This window comes from Lemur catta, chromosome 16 (genome assembly GCF_020740605.2).
Source record: "Lemur catta isolate mLemCat1 chromosome 16, mLemCat1.pri, whole genome shotgun sequence".
NCBI classification, from domain to species: domain Eukaryota; kingdom Metazoa; phylum Chordata; class Mammalia; order Primates; family Lemuridae; genus Lemur; species Lemur catta.
Window position 1 is genome coordinate 22,853,306 of NC_059143.1, and position 22,829 is coordinate 22,876,134.

Sequence of the window (22,829 nt, forward strand, 5' to 3'; positions counted from 1 at the left end):
CCCATTTTCTCAGCACCATTTATTGAAAAGGGTGTTCTTTCCCCAGTGTACATTCTTATCAACTTTGTCAAAGATCAGTTGGCTATATTTATGTGGCTTTATTTCTGAGTTTTCTATTCTGTTCCACTAATCTATTTGTCTATTTTTTTCTTTTTTCCTTCTCAGAGAAGTTTGTTTCTTGTATGTGTCTATTTTTATAACAGTACCATACTATTTGGTTACTGTAGCCTTGTAATATAATTTAAAGTCAGGCAATGCCATAGATCTAACTTTGTTCTTTTTGATCAAGATTGCTCTGGCTATTCTTGAGTTATGTACTGATAGAAACTTTCAAGTTGATCTAATTATCAGATAGGTGTGAGAGTGAGAATTATTGGTCTAAATTTTGCAAAATAGTTTATGAATGTAACATACAAATATTTATATGGAAAAAATTACGCATTGAACAGGGATTAGCATTTTTGAAAACTGCCAAAGTATAGTAAAAACCAGAAACCTTAATTGAAATCATAAATGAGCTTTAGATCTATTTGTGCCTTTCTTAATCATAGCTTTTTTTCCCCCCATCTTTCAGTGTGCCACAAATTTCAGTAGCTTTGATAACACCTTTGATAAACATACAGTCTGGATATGATGAAAGATTGTTTTCTCAGTTTAGTTAATCTTAAAGTATCAGAGGTATACCATATATGACATTGTACTTTTTTAAAAATTTCAAATTATTAACAAAATTTACTGAGTTTTTAGCATATGCAAGTCTTGGTGATTAGGGTGAAGAAAGCTGTAACAGCAGGATTTATATCATAGTCTAATGGTGAGATGAGAAATGCCCACAGGAAAAGAAACTAACCACATATGACCACTGTTGGTGAATCCCTGCTTATTGCAGGACACTAGGGGACTATGAAAAAGCCAAACATGTTCTACCTTCATAGCACTTACAGTCTAGTAAATGGTGTGACAAATAAATGGCTAACTTCCAAACAGGCAATGATAAGAGAAGTAATAGTAAAGAAATAAACAGTACCATGGAGCCTATAGAAAGAGCAACCAGCCCAGCACTGGACATCCCAGCCTCCTACAACCTGCAGAGCCTTCAGGAAGAATTGGCCACTTGTGAAGAATTTTCCTATCCACAGTGCTTTTAGCACCCACATTGAAACAGTGATGGGCAACTAGTAAAAGGTTCTAATTAGGGATTCATTTTACTTATTTCTATCCTCTTTTTATTTAAAGGGCAAATGCTCTGGGGTTTAAGCCTTGATACATACATTCACTCAACAAATATTATTGAGCACCTACCCTGTGCCAAACTTAGTTCTCGGTCTTACCTCGAAATCACACCTTACTGTGATTGTTTTCCTCAGTCAGGCAGTTGCCAGCTGGCTGATAGGGAATGAGAGGGCAGATTTGGATGGAGATGAGAGGAGATGAGACAGTTCAAGTCCTCTACAGTGCAAACTAAAAAAAATAATAAAAATAATAATGATAAATTTTCCTTACCCACTCCCTCATCTTAGTGATCTACTCTTATTAGACCCCAGAAGTGCTAATGGAGACACTGAACAAGACCCCTAGCTCCGTCATCATCCATTGACAGTGTTTATCTTCTCTCTTTTCACATAGCTCCTTCCTTTGCTTCCTCAATATTCTAAGGTTCCTTTTACCTCTAGGAACCCACAATGGTTCTCACCACCACCCCCTTTCTTTTTTTGACCAAGCACAAGGGAAAGTAGGCAGGAGACATATCAGACACGAGTGGGAGGAGTGGAGGAGGGTGGGTGGCAGCAGCAGTGGCCGAGGGGGTGCTGCGCTCAGGACAGTGTGTGTGTGAATGCTGAGAAGCGCACCTGGGGCTGGTTATGTAACCCCCACCCATTAGGGAGCCGCCCTGCGTTGGTATATCTACTGTCTAGCGTCTCTCCTGCCTACTCAAAGGATTTCCCTGGGATCTAAGCTTAACGTCTCTATAGCCTGTCCCCTGGGAACCGCATCCTTCTGGACACCACCATCTTTTTAGCCACTCATGCTTAAAACTTTTGCACCCTCTGATTCCTTCCCTACCGCCCACATACAGGGCATTGCCAAGGATGAGCTTTGTCCCCCTAAAGACTCTGCCCCACCCATCTATCTCATTGCCATTCCCCTGATGCTGGTCCTCGGTACATGTCCCTGGCTTTGTACTGTAATCTTCAAACTGTCTCCTGCCTTTTATCTTGCACAGAAAATCTTCCAGAAGCATTAAAGTCATAGTCTCCCTGATCAGAACCTGACAATGACTCTCCACTCCTTGGGAGACCAGTGAAGATCCTCAGCACAACTTTCTGTCCTTATTTTCTACTTGCTGCCGTCATGTAGTCTGAGTGCAAATGGCACGACTTCTCGTTCTTGGCCCTCAGAGCTCCGTGTTCCGGCACAGGCTGACTCTGACCGGTGCCTCCTCCTTCCTCCTCCTGCCTGCACAGATACAGATTCTGCTCCCTCTCCAAAGCCAGGCCCAAGCCCAAGCCCAAGCCCATTGCCATCTCCTCCCTAAACCTCTCATGATTTCCCCAGGAGGAAGTTATTTCTGATTTTTCTGAGTTCCCCAGAACTATTATTATAGCTGTCAGTTACATAAATAAGGTTTACCACCTCATAGTAATTTTCTTCCTGGGAATACAGTATCTGCTTAGTATTATAGTAATTTATGGACACTTTACGTCTCCTACTAAACTGTAGGCATCTTCAGAGCAGGATCTTTGTATCTTTTGTCTATAAACTAGCTACATGCCTTAGACACAGAAGTATTCTTTAGAAATATGAGTTAAAGTATTAAGATCTGTGTTTGGAAAAACTGGAATAGTAATCTGAATTTCATGTATTTAAGAGAAATATTTAATGCCCAGATAGGCTGAGCAGTAAATTTTCATTTAACTTTTATACATTGAGCAATCACAAATTGCACTTCCACTATATACGCCCAACACTCTTCCAAGGTGGCCGCGAACTGTCCCCCACAATCATGGAGCTTACAGTGGGGGAAAGAGGAATGTGGGGGAAAGAACCTGATATTTTTTGAGTATCCAGTCACTGGATTTAGTGAAAGTTAATAATGGGCAAAATTGAACAGAATCCAAGTTCACCTGACACCAGGTACCTGTCAATCTAGAGGCATCGCCGTGAGTCCCCCTTACAGCAGTTTGTCACAGTCATCGGTAAGGTCTGAACTTCTGGAACCAGGTAGTTGATTGGTTCAGTTTCATGGCAAGTTAGAATCATTCTAGAAAGGAAAAAAGAAGAAATGTAAATTAAGATTTACCTAATTTTCCAGATACAGTCCTGCAAAAGTACCCATACAGCTTTCTAAATCTCTTGATTTTTACTGTTTTCAGTTTGCTTGTTCAATTATTTGAGGCCAATTGAAAATGGCTATTTTCACTTTGGAGCTTGAAGTCAGCTGGTGGTTCCTGAAGTTTGCCTTCCTGACAGCCCAGTGCCACCTAATGGTGAAAAAGGACAATCTGATGCTCTTGGTTTTCTTAAACATCTCAGTAAAAAAAAACATGTTTTTCTTCATTTTATTTTTTTAGTGTACTTGTCAGAAATACATTCCAGCAAAAAAGTGGAAATAGCCTCCAATTTTTGTCTATCAAGTTATGTGAGATGTAGTATACAGATCTACTTATATTTTTGCCCGATTCTAAAAGCATTTGTGGCAGTTACAGAAAACCCATACCAATAAAATGGTAAAATATTTTTAAAACAACAAATGCTCAGGATCAGTAAAGCTTCAACTAGAAGAAGAGATTTAAACCAGGGGGAAACATTATTTAAAGTAATCCTATTATAGTTGATTAATATTTAGTAAAGTGAAAAATCTTTTTGTGGTGGGAATAACTCACAGTTACCGTGTTTCCTGATTTAGAATATGTCTTTTCACACGTCTCTCTGTAATTAAGGGCTCATTATCCAGTTCGTAAATTATCCAGGCTCTCTTCTTCTTCCCTTTCCCTTGATAATGTGTGATTTTTACACTGGTTTTCAGAAGTGTGATCCCAGGACCAAGCAACATCGGCATCACCAGGAAAATTGTTAGAAATACAAATTCTTGGACCTCACCCCAAACCTACTGAATCAGCAAATCTAGGGTGGGGCTCAGTAATTTGTGTTTTATCACGGCAATTCTGATGCCACGCAAGTTTGAGAACCGCTGTTAACATACCGATTAGAAAATAATTGAAGTAGAAAAGATTAAATATTAAAAAGCCTACTTTATTTGTTAGCAACTCTGATTTTTTTTTTTTTTAATAGTTTAGGGGCCAAGGGAATTGACAATTGACACTGAATAAAATAGTGTTGACTTTTCTGGGCCTTCAGTTTGTCTATACCAAGGAAAAAAATAGGAGCTGTCCATGAATATACAGAATTTTACCTGAAATAAGAATTCACGGCATGATCTAACAAGTCGAGTGTAGCCTAGTATTGCTGAATCCATACTTGAAAATTCTGTGACTCAATAAAACATTTGCAAAGGAAATGTCTTCCTTTTTGTAGCTAACTTCCATGTGACTCACCTAAAATCATATTTGTTACATTAAGATTAGCTGGAACGTCTGAGGAGCAGGTGAAATGTTATGATAAAGTATGTACTTTACCGTCAGACTTAATATATTTACTATCTAAAATTCCAATTCAGAGTTTAAAACTTAAAAAGTAGAGTTCAAAATATTGCCTTTCTTGGTTATTGCTTTTTTTAAATTAGAAACTATGAAAATATAATTATATATTTAAATCAGCAGTCCAGTGAGGCTGCTCTAAGAATATATATAAGTGTCTGGGCCATTTTTAAGTTGAATTTTTAAGTTGGGATTTTCTTAGTAGTAAGTTAGGATGTTTAACCACAAAATAAGAAATTTTGTAAGGACTACCTTTTCTTCCCCCTTCCCCAAAGTAAGACTAACAAGAAAAGACTGTGGTAGGTGAAAATGTAACGTAAACCTGGCCTACCTCAGATTTATCAGAGCAGTGCACCAAAATCATTGGTCGACCCTCACTGCACTGGCTCACCTGAACTCTTCTGAATGTGTAAGTTTCTACAACTACAGAGATCCTGCCAAAACCGTCTCTGTGGCTACAGAGGCTACTAAGGGGACAGGACCTCCTGCTTTGCTGATACAAATAGAAAAACCAGGATTTGTGACCCAAGGAAATAAACAAATGGCACTATGGCCTTTATGTTATCTCATTTTATTTCCTCTGGATTATTTCAGCCAAAGCTGCAAACACTTTAAGAAAGGATTGGGGGTGAGCCGAGGACCCTCAGGGCAGTGTCTGATTTGGCCTTCTGTACAGTAAAAAAAAAGGGAGAAACAAAGAATTTAAAAACATTTTGCCTGGCCAGAAGGATGTTTAAGACAGGGAAATAATGCAAGTGTTATATTAATCTAAGGGCCCTGAAGTGGGCGTGAGTTTAAAGACCAACCGGCAAGTACTGCAGCATCTCTGTTTGGTTCCTGAAGGTGGTCCATGACCGCACTGCTTACCTCTTCTACAGAGTTACTTCTGACTGAGTGGAAATTATAAGCATTATATGCCTCAAAGTTGAAACAGTATTTTAAACTGCTTGGTCTTCCTCTACGTCCCATCTGTAATAACACTCTTATTAGTCTGAGATAATGTAGTTTAAGGGGTCACCTCCCCGTACAATCATAGAACCACAGAAGAAAGCTTCTAGATCGTGTGCTTTAGAGGGAAGACTTCTTCTGATAGGGAACCTGCCGGCCAGGAGGGACTGCCAGCCAGTGAGTCAGGAGTCCTCCTGGATTCTTCTTGTTTAAACTCATCAAGGGGACTTCAGAAGAGGAAGTCCTTTGTAAAAGTGCTGACCTTAAGAACAAAGAGTGTATTGTATTTTTGCAGTGATGTTTGACCTTCCCTCATTCCCTCATGCCTCTGCCAAAAAAAAAAAAAACCTCTTTTTCTTGCCAGTTGCCAGGAAGTCCAGTTTTTACAAGATGCACAAGATCCAATGGTAGAAATGAAAGAAAAAAAAATTTTTTTAATGTTCAGTAAATTGGAAAAGCTTTTGAAGGAGTCTTCTGGTTCATCTGAAAACACTGCTTCTTTGAATACAAGAACTAGCAGCTTACTTTTCCCCTTCAGTCTCAAAGGCATGTTGCACATGACATTTTTCTGTCACCAAGTTCCTGGTGAGAAAAAAGGAGTCATAGGTTTAGTGTTTGGGAAAAACTATAACGCTCATCTTGTCCAGACACCCTTCCAATGTTTGAAATGCCTTTACAACATCCCCGTAGGGGATCACTTAATCTTACAGAGTAGACATGTCCTAAGGGAAGTGCCAGGGAGTGGGAGTGGAGGACTCCAGGCGGAGAGTGTCGCCTGTGTATACTACCAATTGGGAAATGTGCATAATCTCCATGGTCTTCTGGAACTTGCACAACCGTCCTGACCCTGGTTATTACAGTAGTTTCCAATCAGAGAAATGTGGTCAAGGTTTCTTAACCTCAGCACTTTGCCATTTGGAGCCAGATAATGCTTAGTTGTAGGGGCTGTCCTGTGCATGGTAGGATGTTGGCAACATCTCTGGTCTCTACCTGCTAGGTGCCAGTAGCGCTCATCTCTGCCCGTATCCCCCACCTCAACCCTGGTTTGAGACCCAAAAATGTCTGGAGACATTCCTCCCACCACTGGGAGTGGTGGACTGAAACATTTGCTCCACATTCATTGTACCAAAGAAGCCCAAGAGAATTGCACCAACACTTTGTCACCTGTGGCACTGTTTATTTGACTGAGGAAATGGTTGCCATCTTTACTCTTTTCTGCAGTAAATAATTTGGATATGTTTCCACAGGACTCTGTCGTTCACAGAACGCACTCTTTAGACCAGTGGTTCTCAACTGGGGGCGATTTTGCCCTGCTCCTGCCATCATTCCTTATTAAAAACAGGCTACTGCAATAGGTGATGTAAAAATGCAAATAGCAGAACTGTGTTACTTAGATTCCAAGACATCCTTAATTTTAAGATGAACGTTTTTTTAACTTTTTAGTTTAACATACATATGGAAAATTACACATATCACGAGTGCACTGAATCTTCACAAACTGAAACTGTCATGTCACCAGCAACCAGATCAAGAAACACCCTTTAGTCCCCACCACCCCCGTAGGTGGCCGCTGTCCTGACTTCTAACAGCATAGAGTAGCTTTGCCAGTTTTACCCAGGCTCCTTAGATACACGTCAATTGAATAACAGCTTTTGGAGAGAAAAAAGAAACACTACATTAAAGATGTAGAGAGCCTCTAATATGCATCCCAGTTCCCTTGCTAAAACCCACTGATGACTCCCAAATGTTATCTCCAGGTACAACCTATTTTCTGAACTCCAAACTCTTATATCCAATAGGCCATTCACGCAGAACACATAAAAACAGCTCTTGCCTCCCGTCTCACCCCTCCCTCCACACCACCCCCCTTTCCTGCCCCACCCCCAGATTATCCCTCCCCCACCTTTTTCAGGAAACAGTGCCTTCACTCACCCAGGTACTCAGGTCAGAATTCTAAGGGTCATCTTGACTACTCTTTCCCTCATTCATTTCATCCACAGGTTCTGTTGCCTCTGCCTTCAAAATATACACTAAGGGTGTCCAATGCTGTCATCTTTACTGCAACCCCCAGGGTGCAAGCGAGAGTTATGTATTGCCTGGACTACTGCAATAACACAGTGACTACTGCCTGGTCTCCACACATTTGTTCTTGCCCCCTTAAGGTCTGTTCTCCATATGGAAGCCAGAGGGAGCTTTTTCAAACATAAATTAGTTTGTATCACTTCCAAGCTTAAAAGTTTCCAGCGACTTCCTCTTACACCAGATAAAATCCAAAGTCCTCTCCATGACCAGGTACTGGACTTTCCCTCTGATATCATCTTCACTGATTCACCCCTCGAGCCACACCAACCTTGATAGTGCCAGTATCCTTCCCGCCTCATAGCCAGGCTGTTCCTTCTGCAGGCCTCTGCCTGACTTGCTTGCTCATTCCACTCAGGTCTCTGCACAGGTGCACCCCTTGCTGAGAGTCCCCCATAGTCCTAAATCACTCTCTACCATCCTGGCTCCGCTTTAATTTTCTTTATAGCTCTTATTGCAACCTGCTTTTGTCTGTCTCCCCAATATGTAAGAATCCAACAGGGTAAGAGCACTCTATTATTTATCACAGAAGCTCAGAATATTGAGGGTATGAATAAATCCAAATTGCAGAAATCTTTTTTTTTTTTTTTTTTTTTTTTTGAGACAGAGTGTCGCTTTGTTGCCCTGGCTAGAGTGAGTGCCGTGGCATCAGCCTAGCTCACAGCAACCTCAAACTCCTGGGCTTAAGCGATCCTACTGCCTCAGCCTCCCGAGTAGCTGGAACTACAGGCATGCACCACCATGCCCGGCTAATTTTTTCTATATATATTTTAGTTGTCCAGCTAATTTCTTTCTATTTTTAGTAGAGATGGGGTCTCGCTCTTGCTCAGGGTGGTCTCGAACTCCTGACCTCGAGCGATCCACCCGCCTCGGCCTCCCAGAGTGCTAGGATTACAGGCGTGAGCCACCGCGCCCGGCCAAATTGCAGAAATCTTAAGACGAAGAACAGGCAAAACAGAACTGAGGAAATACCAAACAAAATTTTATCTATTGAGTGCCAGTCACTATAGTAGTTACAGTTCATGTATTTAATTTGCACAACAACCCTGCAAAATGGGTGTATCAGGTAGGTTGCTTTCAGATGCAAGTAACAAAACCCAACTAAAAGTAGGTTAAGGAAAAACAATAATATCTCATAAGAAAAGATGTCAAGTGGCTCCACATTTGACTGATTCTGTCACTTAAAGGGGTTAAAGTTTCATTTTGGCTTCTCTACCATTTTGTTAGTTTACACCACAAGGTCATAAGATGGCTATAACCAGTCCAAATGTCTCATCCTTGTTCCACCATCTCCAGAGTCATTTAAAAAGGGGCAGGGGTGTGCATACACTTCTTTTCTGTTCAGTGAGGGGAATCTTTCCAGGGTTTCCAGATATCTCATTGACCAAAATTCTCTCACACATTTATACCTAAGCCAGCCACTGTCAATGTGAATGAGGATATATACCATGCTGTTTCATAGACCAATCATTATTGGTTCATGAATAGTGGCTGGGCAGGGTCTACCTGATTGTGCAAAATAGAGTCTGTGAACACTGAAGATGAGAGAAAGTGGCAATTAGCTATACCATTGAAAATATCTGTCACAGCATTATTCTCACGTTATAGATGAGGAAACTCAATGAAGCAACTTCTCTGGCAGAATCTCCTCCCACTCCCCTCTACCTTGAGGATGGGCTAGACTTAGTGACTTACTTCCAAAAAATAGAGTGGAGAGAGGGGGAAATGGTAACTTTATAGTGGGGAAATTTTGCAAACACTACCTCAGCCTATGATGCCATGTGGGTATCATACACTCCCTGATAGGATGTGACAAAAGGGCACTTCACCTCTGCCATATTCCTTCCAAAAATACATAGCCTTGGTCTGATCATGAGAAAAACAACAGCTAAACTCAAATTGCAGGGCATCGTGCAGGGGACTTAGCCAGTATTCTTCCATACTGTCAAGGTCATGAAAACGAGGAAGGACTGAGAAATTGCAGAGGATACTAAGGAAATATGATAACTAAATGAAATGTGGGATCCTAGATTGGAACATTAATGGGGAAAAATGGTAAAATCTGAATGAAGTTGAGTTTAGTTAACAATACATTAAATGTATCAATATTAATTTCTTAATTTCGGCAAAATGTACCATAGTTATTTAAGATGTTAACAAAAGAAAAAAAATGGGTAAGGGAACTCTTGGTACTATCTTTGCAACATTTGTGTAAATCAAATTATTCCTAAATAAAAAATTTATTTTAAAAGAAATGTGTACTTAAATTTAGATAAATTTAAAAATTATTTTAAAATAATTGTTGAAACTGAATGTTAACTATGTGGTGTTCATTGTACTGTTCACCCTGCTTTTGTACATGGTTTAAAATTTTTTTAATATTAAAATAAATGCATTAATGAAATAAAATGTGACTCTCTGCCTTCAAGATATTAGCAATCAATCAAGAGTGACAAAATGTCTTGTGCCCACCGCTGAGACTGTAATGAATAAGGAGATTCATGGACTATAAAGAAAGTGCAGCAAAATTCAAAAAGCAGGACAGGAGTTTATGGGGCAGATTTTAGAATACACGTGACTGTTAGAACAGTGCTGTGTAATGATGAAGTCCAACGTGTGACAGTGCCTGTAAAGAACCAAAGAGAAGCGTGGGTGGAACCAAGAAGTCAAAGCATGGGCGGTCATACGTGTGTAACCCATAGGGATGGTGAGAATTAGCTTGGCAGGAAAGCGGAAATGGGCTCTGGACAACACAAGATAAAACCATAGAGTGAGGAGAAAAGGTTTGAGGAATGGCTAGGATTTCACAGGCAGATTATTTTGTTTGTTTTTAAAATATTAGTTGTTTTCTGGAAGAGGCAGTGTGGATCAAGGAGAATGCAGATTTCTCCTCTGGCCCTGGTCTTTGGGGAAAGGCAAAGAGGAAAATTAAAATTTGTTTCCTTTTGACAAAGGATAGTGGTGGTTGAACGTTTTTGTTTTGTTTTGTTTTGTTTTGTTTTAATGTCTATAATATTCAAGGTGGGAGGTTATCCATTAACAATGATTTTCAACTGAATTGTGTAATAAATTGTATTAAGTATCAAATAATTTTATTTTACAGATCTGCTTTAACTTTGGAGATGGACTTCACTTTGAGGTAAGGAACCAAGGGGATTATTTCTATAATTTGGACTCAGAAGCTTAATTTCGTGGTGGACAGATTGGCTGTGCTTTACCAGATTAAAAACACACATTGCCTAGGACCCAGCTGTTCCCATTCAAACAAGTGCAGAGGAATATATCCATGGATGTTCCATGCAGCATTTTTGACAATAAATATTCACCAATAGGGGAATGTTAAAACAATTTAGAGTATAGGAAAGAATGTCTGTGATGAGGTGCTGAATGAAAAATCAAGGAGCAGACAGAACAAGATATGTATATATATATATGTGCACCTGTATGGTCGTAAGATCAGAAAAGATATTCATCAGGCTGTTATCAGTGAATACTAATGTTTTATATTTATGACACACAATAATTTTTGGGACAATGTTTTGTTGTTGTAGGCCTTAAACACAAGAAATGAAAATAAGTTACTTACTAAACGTACTCACCTAGTGCGGCAAAAGCGGGCCTGGATCACCGCCCCGGTGGCTCTTCGGGAGGGAGAAGATCTGTCCAAAAAGAATCCAATTGCCAAGGTATCTTCCAAAGAGGAATATGAAATATATGCATGTGATTAAAATACGGTGTGAAAGGACTTTTATGTTTACTATAAAAGTTAAGGAAAATTATGTATTGTATTTACTAAATTTTTAAATATTCAGGATGCATTTGAAAATTAGCAGAGCTTACCTTTTGGCAGAAAGTGCCAACTTTAAGATCCTCTTTCCCATTCTAGAAGACGTAGCATCATTGGCAGAAAATATATGTAACTTTGAGTTTGGGTTCAACCAAGAGTCAGGGGATCTGGTACTACTGTAATCTTTGTTTAACACAGTGTTACAATGCTCAAAACAGGATATTGTCATAAAATACCATTTTCAAACTGAAGTGATAGCTAATAAATAGGGTGATTGTGTGTCCTCATTTGCTCGGGATAGTCCTGATTTATGCCTGTTGTTGGGAAACCAATGGGAAGAATGTGTAACTAATTCTGAAGTGAGAACCAACGAGGCAGGTAGGTAGTGATGGTTTCAGTGACGTCCGAAGGAAGAAATGAAGGAACCAACAGGGGCCACAGAGAAACATTTACTAGTGAAGAATTAGAGACATGAGTCAAATTGTGTATGGAGGATAAAGAGGATACCTGCAGAAGAGAAGACCCAGCAGGTTGAAAACATTATTAATTTGCCAAAGCCTTCCAAGCAGAGAAGGCACTTGATTATTTTAATCCTTCTGTGGAAAGAAGCCCTATTCATACTTTCCAGACCATTGGATGGATTTATGAAGGTGATTTTCACTCTGTGTTTCTTACCTGATATGTTAAATTTAAAACCTACTCCCTTCCACCAAATGTACCCCAGCTATATCTTAATTTCACAGCAACGCTAACAGGTAAAGCAGTATTATCTTCTCCATTTTACAGATAAGGAAACTGAGGCCCAGAAAGGTTAACTAACTGACTGAGTATTATGTAACTAGTGCATGGCTAAGGCGGGATAAAAACCCAGGTTCTCTGATACTCCCACATGTGCTCGTGAGCCCTTGTGCTAAGCTGTCTCTCCCTATCAACATCCTGACAGCTTCAAGGGAAATTGTCCATTAAAAATATTTACCTGTAACTATAGAGAATCACTTCTCAGCCTTTTGGCTGAGATCAAGAGGAGTAAATTATAGAGAGTTCAACCTGAAACATTCCTGTTATTTTTATGTTAGATACACTCTGATATTGCAGAAGAAAGAGGAATAAAAGTTACATACAGATACACTGGAAAAGGGATTACAGAGCCGCCTTTTGGTGTATTTGTGTTTAATAAAGACACCGGAGAATTGAATGTTACCAGCATCCTTGATCGAGAAGAAACACCATTTTTTCTGGTAAGAATGGTTTTATATTTCTTAGTTTATAGTTTTTCTTTGGTAATAGGTATGATATGTTTTATGATTTTTTAATAGTATGGTAATTCAATTACATAAGCTTAAATCTAATCTTATTTATTATTTATGTCATGATTTCAGTTAGTAGGTTATGCTTTGGATGAAAAAGGAAAAAACCTAGAGAAACCGCTAGAACTACGCGTTAGAGTTCTTGATATCAATGACAATGAGCCGGTGTTCACACAAGACGTCTTTGTTGGGTCTGTTGAAGAGCTGAGTGCAGCACGTAAGAGTCTATTATTTATTTATGAATAAACACCCAAGGTCATTTTATCCCCACTGTATAAATGAACACTAAATCCCACATCTTAATGGAAGTTGAGTATTACTCACAGGACAAATAATAAGCCTATTGCTGTAGGTTCAGAACTGCTTTTCTTGCAAGTTCAAAGGACTTTACATGCCATCTTTTTTATCCTCAGAACAGATATGGTAGATCGTTGTAACAGATAAGATCTCTGTGGCAACTATTTAACTCTGGCCTGTAGCATGAAAACAGCCATAAATAGTATATAAACAAGTAAGCCTGGCTGTGTTCCAATAAAACTTTATTTACAAGAGCAGGTGGCTGGCCAGGTGTGGGCCTCTGACTGTAGTTTACTGACCTCTGATTTATATTGTTTTTAAGGTAAGATTTATTGACAACATTGTTCAGTGCAATACTCTATATTAGGACTCAAGGGAGAGATTTCAATGATAATATAAAGAATAATTATGCTTCTCTTCATTTGTTTGTATCTTAAATATCAGAATCATGTATCTGCTCATGTTTCTTTCTTTGTGTTGGCACTAGTACTATTACAGACAAATTTATGGGCCTCCTATAGCAATTTCTCAGGACTTCACCCTAAGCTTGGCCTTGCCCTCATCTTGTTTTTCCTGCTCCTGTATACCATTCACTTTTACTTCCTCATCTGGTTGAATTTTTTATCATGGTAAAATGCATGTGATTTTGATAAGCACTTGAAATCCTTTTTTGGAGCAAGCTAAAATTATTAATAAAATAATAACATATGTAGGTATACTTAAAGTTGACTTTCATCTTGGGCGCCTTTATTTCTAATGCCAGATACACTTGTGATGAAAATCAATGCAACAGACGCCGATGAGCCCAATACTATGAATTCTAAGATTTCCTATAGAATTGTGTCTCAGGAACCAGCTTATCCTCCAGTGTTCTACCTAAATAAAGATACAGGAGAGATATACACAACCAGTATTACCTTGGACAGAGAGGTAAATTAATATTTTTTGTTACCTGTCTTTTAAACTCTCTACTATTCTTTCCAGTTTCTCTTCTCTGTTATTCTTTTCTGATTTTCTTATTTTGTTCTGCATTCCTCACTCATCGGATAACTCGTAGAATTATCCTCTTTTTAGGGATGTGCTGTCCAGAATAATAGCCATTAGCCACATGTGGCTGTTGAGCACTTGAAATGTAACTGGTCCAAATTGACATGCACCACGTGCATGTTGAGATGTGTAAAATATGCCCCAGATTTGGAAGACTTAGTATGAAAAAAAGAATTCAAAATAACACTTTAATATTATTTATGTTGACTACATGTTGAGATGATAATATTTTGGATATCATGGGTTAAATAAAATATATGTGTTTAAAATTAATATTACCTGTTTCTTTTTTAAAATGTGGCTATTAGAGGATTTAAAATTACACAGGCTGGGTGTGGTGACTGACGCCTGTAATCCCAGCACTTTAGGAAGCCAAGGCAGGAGGATCTCTTGAGCCCAGGAGTTTGAGGCTACAGTGAGTTATGATGACGCCACTGTACTCCAGCCTAGACAACAGAGCGAGACCCTGTCTCAAAGCAAAAAAAAAAAAAAAAATTACATAAAAACAGCATTGTTCTAGTGCCTCCCCAGTCAGGATTGTGTTTACTAGAGAGTCCTAAAGCAACATTCCTCAGTTTGGGGTTCTTTAATGAAACTTCAAGAGTTTTTCCACTGCTACTATACACACAAGGGTGAAGATGGCGAGTGGAAACAGGAGTTTTAGAGAGTAAAAACATTTGTAAAGGAAAGAATTATTGTAAATCCCAAATTGGAAGGAAGATTTGATTAGGTTTTCTAGAAAGGCTATTCTCATAAACATTTCATTTTATTTGTAACTCAAAGGGAAAATTTTAAATAAAAGGGAGAGAGAAGATTTTTTAAATGCTACACACATGAAGATTTTAATTTTGTACAAGAGTGAAATGATGATCCTAAGAACACTGTGTCATCATCAAATGTAAATCATCATCCAAGTGCATTGTATTTAGTATTACTTGTAAAAACGATTTAACTCTGCCCAAATGGGAAGGATTGTGCCCATTTCTGTTGGGACTTTTGTAAAATTAAAGAACATGATTATATCTAAAATCTACTCTACGCCTTTTCACATAATACTAGAATGAAAAAGTATTACTTTGCATTAGTAGTGTTGATTTTTAACAAGCTGCTATCTCTGAAGTATGGAAAGTTCAGCCAATAATAATGGCTGATACTTGGCATTTACCACGTGCCAGGTGTTGTTCTAAGCCCTTTATATGGATTAACCCATTTAATCCATGTAGAAACCCTGTGAGGCAGATCCACTTATTATCCCCATTTTACACATAAAGAACCTGAAGATCAAAGGAATTAAGTGCATGTCTAACACAGCTTGTAAGTGACAAAGCCAGAATTGGAACCCAGGCAGCTGGCTCCAGAGCCCCTGTTGTGCTGTTGTTCACTGAGTGGTTCTGCCCCACACAGGACTGGCACTGGCTGAACAGAGCCATAGTAAGGGGACCACCTGGAAGAGAGGAGTTCACTTTTGAGTGAAATCTGAGACATTGTTCTCCAGGACACATTCTCTAAGAATCATCTCTCTTGGGAATTCAGTTCACCAAGTTTTTTGAGACCAGGTTTTCCTAGCTGAGAGTGAAGTATGGGGTAGAAAGAACCAACTCCTCCAGTCCAGCCATCAATTCCAGTGTAGCATAAACTGCATTTTGAACAGTGCTCCTTTGTACAGATTATCTCCTAATAATATCACCAATGACATATTTAAGAATTTGACTATCAACAACTCCCCTAGGTTTTTATGTCCTTCTACAAAAGCTCTACGTATAAATAAATAGAATCTTTACACAAGTAACAGTAGATCGTGAAACTTAAAAATAAAATATCCTGTGGTACATTTCCTAATGATAAAGTATTCTAAAACCAGAAAGACAAATTAGGGAGCAATTCATTTTGATGCCACTTGGCGTTCATTTTTCATTGCCCTGCAGGAACACGGCAGCTATTCTTTGACAGTAGAAGCAAGAGATGGCAATGGACAAGTAACAGATAAACCAGCAAAACAAGCTCAAGTTCAGATTCGCATTTTGGATGTCAATGACAACATACCAGTAGTGGAAAGTAAAATGGTAACTATTATTTTAATAATTGTATCTATTTATATTTTAATTCTCTTAATAACTAAAAATATGTCACTTAAGTTTGTATTACATTAAAATAAAAATCCTGTGTTCGTGTTTTGCAGCTGGAAGGGCTGGTTGAAGAAAATCAAGTCAATGTTGAAGTTATGCGCATAAAAGTGTTTGATGCGGATGAAGTCGGCTCTGATAATTGGTTAGCAAATTTTACATTTGCATCTGGAAATGAAGGGGGTTATTTCCACATAGAAACAGATGCTCAAACTAATGAAGGAATTTTGACTCTTATTAAGGTAAGTACTGAGTGTTCCAAACTGGGGTGGGACAAGTTGGTACTGGAGAGGAATCTAATACATTTTGAGCCTCAAAGACAAGTGCTTTACAAACTCAACCGGCACCACAATTGTTTGAGACAGGAACCGTCTCTATTTGCCCAAGTTCTGTGGTTTGGAAGTTGTCACACTACAGTTCAAATTCAGATCTGAGGACTCTAGTCCCAGCCAGACAGCATGATACCAGCATGGTTATTGCTTCGCACATTTCTGGTCTTGCAGGCTAATCTTTTGTGGAATTAACAGCAAACCAGATACTAATAGATAAACTAAAAAGAAGGGGAGGCCTGAGCGCAGTGGCTCACGCCTGTAATCCCAGCACTCTGGGAGGCCAAGGCGGGAGGATCCTTTGAGCTCAGGAGTTCGAGACCAGCCTGAGCAAGAGCAAGACCCCGTCTCTACTAAAAAAAAAAATAGAAAGAAATTAGCTGGACAACTAAAAATATATAGAAAAAATTAGCCGAGCATGGTGGTGCATGCCTGTAGTCCCAGCTGCTACTCGGGAGGCTGAGGCAGTAGGATCGCTTGAGCCCAGGAGTTGGAGGTTACTGTGAACTAGGCTGATGCCACGGCACTCTAGCCCGGGCAACAGAGTGAGATTCTGTCTAAATAGATAGAGAGAGAGAGAGAGAGAGAGAGAGTGTTAGTTTTTTGTTTAAATAAATTTGAAAAAATTTCTGTTTTTTTTTTTTCTTTACTCCAGAGTTCTCAATTTTTAATATGCTAATGTGCAGTGTAAATCTGTATTAGGGGGACAGAGGTAGCAGAGATATCTTTTCAACAAAATGAACTCATGGAATACATTTTAAGGAATATTAATTTATATTGAATGTCCAGTAATTTTTTCATTAGAAAAATCACTTCAGATTGTTACAAGTAAAATATATATTAAATGATATTTTAAGAATATAGTTTTAAAAATGATTTTGACCTTTAGAAAAATAAATTGGGAATACTTCCTAGACATCCTTAACATTCATGAATATCCACATTGACAGAGAATTTTTAATTGGTTGGTATCGATATAAGAGTTGGAATGCTCAGTGCTGCTGTACTGTGTTAAATTATTATATCTAACATTAAAACCACATGTGTGTGTTCTGTGTGTTCCAGATGTTTTTTCATTTTAAAGAATTCCTTTTGACTTTGCCTTTCTAGGAAGTAGATTATGAAGAAATGAAGAATCTTGACTTCAGTATCATTGTCACTAATAAAGCAGCTTTTCACAAGTCAATTAGGAATAAATACAAGCCTACATCCATTCCCATCAAAGTGAAAGTGAAAAACGTGAAAGAAGGCATTAATTTTAAAAGCAGCACAATCTCCGTCCATGCTAGCGAGAGCACGGATAGATCAAGGCGAGGCCAAGTCATTGGAAAATTTCAAGCTTTTGATGAAGACACCGGACAACTAGCCCACGTAAAGTAAGAGAGTTATGAACACATTTCCTCATCGTAAATTATTTCAAATGCCTATTCCCAAAAATCATAATGAAATTTGGACACTTCATTCCTTCACACTCCAGCATTATAGTTCCCCAAAGGTCTATAGATTAAATTTCCCAAAGTTGTGCCTGTAACTGAGAGACCAGGAGGACTTTTTACCAGAATCCTCTTTCCTTGGCCACGTATGTGAGCATGAGGCTGGGTTACTGACTGTGGAAACAGTTCTGGCTAGAAAAAAGTTAAAAAGCAACAAAGGAAAAGCTCAGAAAGTAACTTACTAAAAGTCTATCTTAATTCCTAAAAGAGTATTGGAGAATAAGAATGTAGCAGATAACATTTACAACAAGTTTTGCTTTACCCAAGTTTGGTTCAGAGAAATAGTTGCATAATGTAGTTTAATATGGGGAAACCAGTTTTTTTTAACACATACATCTTTGGAATTAATCTTCATGTAAACCATGCTATTTGTTTCAGAGATTGGTGAACCTTTTATAATGTTTCTCTTGATCATCGTGACCTTTACTCACAATACATTCATTGAAAACCTACTAGAGGCTGCCACTGTGCTGGAAGGGACTGCGTTGTGTCCACTCTATAGTGACACCTTAGATTTGCATGATATCTTTAGATGTTCGAGGTAAACTTGCACCTTAGATCTCAGGGCCATGCCTGCTCTCTACAGAGCTTGTTTAGGGAGGCCTAGTTCCAGTTATTCCAGCTGAATTTAAAAAATCCCCCCCTGCTGCCCTAGACACACAAGTATAGTGGCTTCCTGGTCAGTGCCAGAGCCGCTCAGGTGCCTGAATGTCCTTATGCCTGTGTTCCTGTCCTAGTCTCTTGGAGCTGCTGTACTGAAAATACCTTAGACTGAGGAATTTATAAACAGATTTTTTTGCTCACAGTTCTGGAGGCTGGGAAGTCCAAAATCAAGGCACCAGTCAACAGATCTGGTATCGGGTGAGGCTTGCTGTCTGCTTCCAAGACAGGGCCTTCTTGCTCACGTAGCCAAAGGGAGCTCAGTGGACCCTCTTTTATAAAGAGCACTAATCTCATTTATGAATTACTTCCCAAAGGCCCCGCCTCTTAATACTGTCTTATTGAGCATTAGGTTCACATACGAATTTTGAGGGGTTACCAACATTCAAACCATAACAGTCCCTGTGTGCCAGCACTTCATAAAGCGTTGTGTTTAGAAGTGTGGCCAACTGTAGTAAGAATGAGAACGTGGAATAAGCTCTTCAACGACTTCCTTCCTTTTAGTGAATCTCCTTTTAATAGCATTGATCAGATTACCTTTTTTCAAAATAAAATTAACAAATAGCTTCTACTATGTTGTCTACGTTGGCAACCATCTGTGGCCGACCCTATCTGTCGGAGCCAGCCGCATTTCTCTCAAGTTATGTGGTCTAGCTGCAATTTCCATAGCTCTGTGCCTAACTGAGTCCCCAAAATTGAGGATGAATTTTCTGTAAGATAATTTCTCACTGCTATCCACTGGGAAGTTTATATGTTCTAATTAATTATCTACCAATAATATGTGGCTGTCTGTTGAAGCTTCTGTTTCCCACCAAATTATTTAATTTTGGCTGCTATTTTTATTAGGGGCTATCAATATATCAAAAGATTACATGTTCTGCCTGGAGGAATAATGAACCAGGCCTCTTTATTTCTCAAAAATGTTTTATTTAGTTCTTTAGCATACAAATCACAACTTTAGAATGAGAAAGATTTTAAAGATTGGCTCCAACCTATTATTTTACAGATAAGGAATGGAAGTCACAGCTAAGTTATTTTGCAAATGTTCACCTAACTATTAAAAATTACCGATTATCATTTTGAAATGTTGGTAAGGGCAGTAGAAAGATCATTCCCTTTGCTTTGTCATAATTTACTGTTTTTCTGATTATTCATGTGTATCAGCTACTTATGGATATTTGATATAACATGTGAACAGCCATGCTACTTAGAATGGTGTATGATTTTTACAACAGAGATGGGGCCTCACTATTGCCCAGGCTGGTCTTGAACTCCTGAGCTCAAGCAATCCTCCCACCTCAGCCTCCCAAAGTGCTAGGATTACAGGCATGAGCCACCACGCCCAGCCTGAAAACTTCCTAAATGGGCTAACACAAAGCATTGCACTGTGAAATATGGTCCTTATTACTAATACTCTGCCTTTATCATAAGTATGAATATTGGGAAACCATTGACAACAACTTCAGTCCAGGCTTTCAAATTTCAGACATGAAATTCAGAAATACTTGTGAAAATCCAAATGTATTATAATATTATTTACTAGTGGGAATATTAAGAGGCAGAAAAATTTAGTTCAAGCATATAATTAGAATTTCTTTAAAGAGCACTATAAATAAATATTGCTGTAAATTAGCCACTCATTCCTGTGTGCTTCAACAACCACTTAATAGAAAATAAATTATCAATTTAATTGACTGAATCAGATACTCATATATTTGGTTTGTATTTCTATTTTTATATGCTAAACTTGATGATATTAATTACACACATTTCTGAAAACATAAAATGAATATTCTCCTTGGCTTCCCAAAGTTGGCTTCTTTCCACACTAATTCTCCTTGCTTTGAGGGAAGAAACCCAGAAGTCATTTTATCAGCATTGTTTTCCCTTTTAACCAGTTCTACCTGAAAGAAAGTTATTGCTCCTAACAATTCTATTCCAGAATTTTTAGATGCTTCCATTTAAGGCAATCACTGATTTTTAAAGTTGATATTGTAAATGTTGGGAATACCCCAATAAACAATAGAATGTACTTATCTCCACCAGTCCTTGTTGTGTAACTAAATTATTCCCCAAAAGTTTACTCCAAATTTAAGAGAGACTAGGTCAAAGCTGTAGGACAGACTACAGAGCAGCTTACAAACCTCCTGGGTTAGTGGGCTGAGGATGATCAGCCTTAATTATGTGTCTTGTATGTTACAGGAGTAAGGAAGGTTCCAAGTAAGTGTGATATGCGGTAAAGAGAAGGGCTTTTAGGATGGATGTTTTTGATTTTCAAGAAATTGAAAACGTTCAAAACAAATGCCTATAACAACAATATATATAATGAGAAGAAAATTAAGCTTGAAAGAGTTGTATATGTTAGAGATTCCCAGTTTATCCAGAATTCAAAATTAATTTTATGTTTGTTTTATAACAGATATGCAAAATTGGAAGATATAGACAATTGGGTCAGTGTGGATCCAGTCACATCTGAAATTAAACTTGCAAAAATTCCTGATTTTGAATCTAGATATGTCCAAAATGGTACATACACTGTAAAGATTTTGGCTATATCAGAAGGTAAGTTATTAAATAGATATTTTTCTTAGTGATATGTCTTTAGATATTTATTTTCCAACATCAGAAAACTTTGTTTTGATCATGTGTAAAAACCTAATCTCACTAATGAATAAACCCTCACATTTAGGGAATTAAAAGATATTACTTGGTCTGAATATGAAACATTTCTAGGACAGAAATTGTCCTAAGTGGTTAGTCCCTTTTTCATACCAAATTGGCAAGAAAATTCAAACTATATCCATTGTAAGCAATAGGATCAGAATACACATACTTTTTCTTTCTTTTTTTTTTTTTTTAAGATCATCCAAGAAAAACCATCACTGGCACTGTCAGGATCATGGTTGAAGACATCAATGACAATTGTCCCACACTAGTGGACCCAGTGCAGAGTATCTGTGATGATGTACCATATGTGAATGTTACTGCGGAGGACCTGGATGGGTACCCGAACAGTGGCCCTTTCAGTTTCTCTGTCGTTGACCAACCACCCGGAATGGCAGAAAAATGGAAAATAGTACGCCAAGAAAGTAAGCAAAACCATTGGGCTACATTAAAATCCAAATGTTAAACATGATAGATATCTAAAGTATTTATAATATAGATTGTGTTTCTTCTCGTAAAGTATATTTCCAGTACAACTTTTAAAGGAATTTATAAAATGAGGTTCTGATCTTGTAGGCATTTAGATCTTTCATAATATCGTTAGTATTTTTTTGTATGCCTTTGGAGGGAAGAAAAATAACCTAAAATGTCTTGAAGGTAGGTGGGTAGTCTCCCAATAGCTCTTGAAGTAATTTTGTCTCATAAGGTGAGGAGTACCAAGCCTTTCGAAGCACAACAATCATAGTGTCTTCTAAAAATCTTGAAGTGTAGGAACAACAATTCCATTTAAAATAACACCTACTGAGCACACACTATATGCCAGGCACTCTGCTAGCCCTTCCCGTATATTACCATATTTAGTCCTTACTTTATAACATTATTCCCTGATTAAAGCTCGGGACACCTTGGCTTGACTAGAGGTAAGTAACTTGCTCAAAGTCACACAGCTAGAATATGATGAAGATGCTTTATCTGTCTGATACGCCCCCATGCCAGTGGACACGCCCATATGTCCCTATCTTGGGCACAGGGACGTGTGGACCATATGATGTATTGATGTGTGTTTTTAGGTGTCCTTCAGGATGGTTTTGAATATGGAAAAGTCTACCCAGAAAACTATTTTGTTGTAAACAATTAGCATTCATTTCAGAAAAGTTTCAAATGCAATGCCCAAGTTTTTCTTAATTCACAGGTTTATTATGTTATTTTAATTTCAGCAAATACTTTAATTTTAAGAGGCTTTGAATAATGTTTGGTCCAATTCTCAAATTAAATACCTTTAACATTTCAAACTGCATTTATATAAATTTAGTATGGTTTTCTTAGGTATTTCAGTGATCTGAATTAATAAGTAAAACTTCCCTATGATCCTTATACTCTAAAATTCCAATAAATTTAACTTATAAACACATTGAGTTCTATATTATTAATAGATAA

The 22,829-nt window shown here is 38.1% G+C and overlaps 1 protein-coding gene across 1 annotated transcript in view; it reads left to right on the forward strand.

Moving 5' to 3' along the window:
* The window catches only part of DSG2 (desmoglein 2), a 37,447-nt gene that overhangs the window by 3,940 nt on the left and 10,678 nt on the right, over nucleotides 1-22,829 (forward strand). The window contains exons 2-11 of the mRNA XM_045527518.1: nucleotides 10,789-10,824; nucleotides 11,237-11,371; nucleotides 12,549-12,710; nucleotides 12,852-12,996; nucleotides 13,840-14,006; nucleotides 16,049-16,186; nucleotides 16,303-16,488; nucleotides 17,686-17,951; nucleotides 21,148-21,290; nucleotides 21,590-21,817. Coding sequence (XP_045383474.1) covers nucleotides 10,789-10,824; nucleotides 11,237-11,371; nucleotides 12,549-12,710; nucleotides 12,852-12,996; nucleotides 13,840-14,006; nucleotides 16,049-16,186; nucleotides 16,303-16,488; nucleotides 17,686-17,951; nucleotides 21,148-21,290; nucleotides 21,590-21,817 — 1,606 coding nt within the window. The remainder of the gene's footprint in view (nucleotides 1-10,788; nucleotides 10,825-11,236; nucleotides 11,372-12,548; nucleotides 12,711-12,851; nucleotides 12,997-13,839; nucleotides 14,007-16,048; nucleotides 16,187-16,302; nucleotides 16,489-17,685; nucleotides 17,952-21,147; nucleotides 21,291-21,589; nucleotides 21,818-22,829) is intronic.